A 4,065-nucleotide genomic window follows, 5' to 3' on the forward strand; every position below is an offset into this window, starting at 1 on the left:
GGGGGTCTTAAAGTCAAAATTTTAGAAGCAGATTATGAAGCTGAACTGGAATTTCCTGAGGGGACGGGGGAGGGGGAGCAAAACAAAAACCTTTCATGGGGGAAGGATGGATGTTTTCTGGAACTACGCCATCTATTACCCCAAAATCAAGTGCGAGATATTATTTTAGCTCATTTAAAATTTCATAAACAACACATGGCTCCTCTAATAATATCACCTCATAATGCTCAGAGGCAATGAATCAGCAGCACCACATGCAATCAACTACTAAAAATAATGAACAGAATTTATGGTTATTAATTCAGTAACAAAATTTCTCAAATTGTCACCACAAATAGACACTCTTATTTTCCATTTTATTGAAAAGAGCTGTATAAATTTAAGTTATTCAGTTTTATATTTTCTCTAAATTTTCGACTTAACACTATTTAAAACTTTATTTTGGTCAAATAAAATTTTTTTGGCAATAATCATCCCTCGATTATAGGAATTAGGAAGGTAAACCTTATCTGGATGGGGATTTCCGGGGAGAGGGCGGGGAGGGAATACCTCTCCTCCACAACTTTGCAGGTTTATTATTACAATGAGACTTGCGAAACGGTAATTATAGATAGTAGTCATCCAAAGATGTTTCAATTGAGGTCTGCAATGGGAAATGATGATATCATATCTGCCATCTTGGATTTCTGAATTTCCCCAAAACTTCAAGAGAGGGCCGTAATTAAATGAAAAGTCATCAAAACTATACTCAAAGAACAGTCGGTTAATGAGCTAAAAACAAAAGTTAATGGAAGAAAAGTAAGTTATCTTCATTTAAAAATGGGATTTTCCATTTTCTGAAAATAAGACCTTATCAAAAATCGGTTACTATGGTAGCAACAAAGTCAATAAATAGAAAGCGACCACATCGGATTAAATTGTTAAAAAAGTCACCAAGTTTAGTGACATTTGCGCAAATAATTAAAAGTTATTTAGGTTCACAGTGATCGACTGGGCAGAACTCCCCTGCCCTCCCCCCACCCACAGTCTAAATATTAAGTCACTATATTGTCATGCTGTTTCTACATAGAGGAAACTTTACTCAGACTTTGTATTACAAACTTTCTCTATGTAGGTGTATAACTTGGTATATCGGTGGATGACAGGGGGTAACAATGTAATGGGCTAACATCTCATCCAGTGGAAACTCAGGGTTGCAATATATAATATCTGTAGGGTTCTTATGGGGCCACCTCATATTAACCAAGTGGCAAAACTTTTTAAATTTGTTATTTCTGTTCGATAATTGAGATCACACTTACATCTCTTTAATGTCTGTTTTATATTATCTGATGGCAAAGGGCAAATTAAATACTTCATGTTTGACAATTTCTTGATCTACAGCCTCTTGGAGCCACTGGGATGACCATGTCCTGGGTTGGTGGAAACACAGAGACGATTCCAACGTTTTGTTCCTTAAATATGAAGACTTACAAAAGGTTTGTAATAATATTGATATATTTTTAAAATAGATTAAGTTAAAACAATTTGTTTGTTTAATTTAATTTTTCGTGCTTAGCCATTTCTCAGCTGGATTTCGGTAATACCTAAACACTGCTGGAGGTAAGAGGTTAACCTTTCCACTCCTACTGTAGCATAAACATTTAAATTACGTCAGTGCCTTAATTATTTTATTTCAATAACATGCACTGAACTGCTACATTTTTCAGTGCCGTCAAATGTTGTTGTGGAAGTCTCAGAAACAATTAAAGATGTTTAATTATGAGTTTACAGCACCGTGCTTACTAAATTTTGCTATATACAGTGTACACTCGATTGCAAAAACGTTGACACCTAAAAAAAAAAGAAACCGTGATAGATGAGAGCCAATGGTTTTATGGGTGTATTGGTGTACTAAATTTATTTACATAATATTCCATTCTCGTGACCAAATGACCAAAATTAGTTCACGTAGTGAATGAGGGAAATTGTCCAAGTTGGCCAACAAGGGCCAATTTGAGTGTGTCCCTAAGTTCAAAACGGGCAATGAACTTAAACAATTTTGGTAGAAAATTATTCGGAAGAATTAAGTGAGCACTGTATTTTTTATTGCAAAGAATGAGAATGGTAAATTATTGATTATGGAAATGAGCTTATTGTTTAAACACTACCCACAAATCCGTTGGGTCTCATTGTTCACGTTCCATGCTTTTTAGGTGTAAATGTTTTTGCAATCGAGTGTATCTATAACCTGCGCACAACAATTACATAACAAGTGACATTTTAAAAGTCAAATCGACTTGCATTGTGCTGTGCGTGTGACAATCAGCGCACGGAAATTTTGACAGTTATTGTTCAACATAAATTGACTGACATGACTGTTAATCCTACACTATAGGATCTCCTTAGCCATGTTCGAGTGATTGCTGACTTTGTCAACAAACAGCTGCCTGATGAACTCATCAATCGCATCACTGAGCAGTGCACATTTAGTGGAATGATGAAAAATGCAAAATGTTACTTGCTGCGACGCACAGAAGATGGGCCAAAGATGCTTCGGAAGGGCGTGGTTGGGGATTGGAGGAATCACTTCACCCCAGAGCAGAATGAAATGTTTGAGAAGGAAGTGTTGGGAAAATTAAAAGGAAGCGGATTAGAGTTTGAGTTTGAGATATAGCAGACGTTTTCTAGGTTACAATGGACGTCAAATTAAGCCAAAGTTATATCTGAAACGTCAAAACTCTGCAAATGCGTTTGAACATTTTTATATCTAGCCCGTGATTGGAAGTGTTAGTTCACTCGTAACTGGCGATCGCTATTTTTTACTCCTTCATGAGTACAAGAGTTCAAGAGAACATTCAATTAGTTTCTAAAAAAGAGAAATGTTCAAATGAGTTTGTTAAAATGATCTGATTTTTCAATGTCACGTTTAAATCAAGTTACGTAAACTGGTTGTAACAATGCAGTATTAACGGCTTTTTTTTTTTCGGAGCACAAATTTTAGATTTTAAATTGGTTTTACTTGTTATATCAAGCCAGGCTCGTTCTGTAGTCTGTTCTTTTCTTTCGCTTATAAGGTTACAGCTCTGATTCGTGCCCGATTTGCCTGACAGTTGGCTGATTACATGGCGAATTTCAGCCCGGGCTGAAATTTCATCCCGGTAGGCGGGCTGGAATTTTGTTGCGATTACATGGCGAATTTTAGTCCGGCCTGCCAGCCCAGGCTGAAATTTCAGCCCGTGCGCCAAATTTGAAATTTGGCGGGAAGAATGAACAGAAATCAAAATGGCGTCAAATATTCGACTTGTGAAAATCGGAGCATTGCTTCTCTCGTAATTTAGCCTTTTGTTAGCACTTAATTTCCATTTTTTTTTGGATGGTGGCAGCTGACAAGATGATGGAGCACAAACGAAAGAAGAAAGAAGGTCGGTTCCTCCTCATATATTCGGGCCATCGAACAACATGTGCTTTTAACTATGGAAAATGTATCCCTATTTGCCTCAAATTTTACAGGCAGGGATCAGTTTTGGTAAAGTACTCAATTTTTTGCAAATTTTTGACGTTTTAGAATATCGCACTTTGTTTTAGAACGTGTTATTAACATTAGAAAATTTCAGTATCTGTAAAATAAGTAAAACGACAAAATTAAGAAATATCTTGAAAAATAAAACTAAGCAATCTAAAATGTTAAATGAAGCTATTCAACTTTCAGACCAAGGAACGATAGTAAACGCACATACACAAAATACAGGGAAAATACTTGAAAAGAGTGCAACTATAAAACGGTCTAAAACACTATGAATTAAAATAAAACATAACGGCGCCTCGTTGGGTATCTGTCATCTTATATCGAACGCGCGCTCGTGAAATGGTCAATGCAATCCGCCTATATAGCGCCCTCAGGTTAAAAATTGGTTATTTTTTCCTAAACGAGCACGGTTACCTATCTTTTTTACATTTTTATTTTAATTTAATTATTATCCTCTTTACGTTTTGAAATTTTAGTAAAAAAAAAAGAGTGTTTTGTGCGTCCCTACCAAGAATTTTATCTTTAATTGCTGCTTATGCTTCATATAGTCTATGTAG

At 35.8% G+C, this 4,065-nt stretch overlaps 1 protein-coding gene across 1 annotated transcript in view; it reads left to right on the top strand.

Moving 5' to 3' along the window:
* Positions 1 to 2,797, top strand: part of LOC146453041 (sulfotransferase 1C4-like) — a 6,397-nt gene extending 3,600 nt beyond the window's left edge. Inside the window, exons 3-4 of the mRNA XM_085097095.1 lie at positions 1,384 to 1,478; positions 2,378 to 2,797. Coding sequence (XP_084953221.1) covers positions 1,384 to 1,478; positions 2,378 to 2,656 — 374 coding nt within the window. The 3' untranslated portion in view covers positions 2,657 to 2,797. The remainder of the gene's footprint in view (positions 1 to 1,383; positions 1,479 to 2,377) is intronic.
* Positions 2,798 to 4,065: the final 1,268 nt, after the last annotated feature.

This window comes from Pavona decussata, unplaced genomic scaffold, assembly GCF_977016875.1.
Source record: "Pavona decussata unplaced genomic scaffold, jaPavDecu1.1 SCAFFOLD_353, whole genome shotgun sequence".
In the NCBI taxonomy this organism is placed as follows: domain Eukaryota; kingdom Metazoa; phylum Cnidaria; class Anthozoa; order Scleractinia; family Agariciidae; genus Pavona; species Pavona decussata.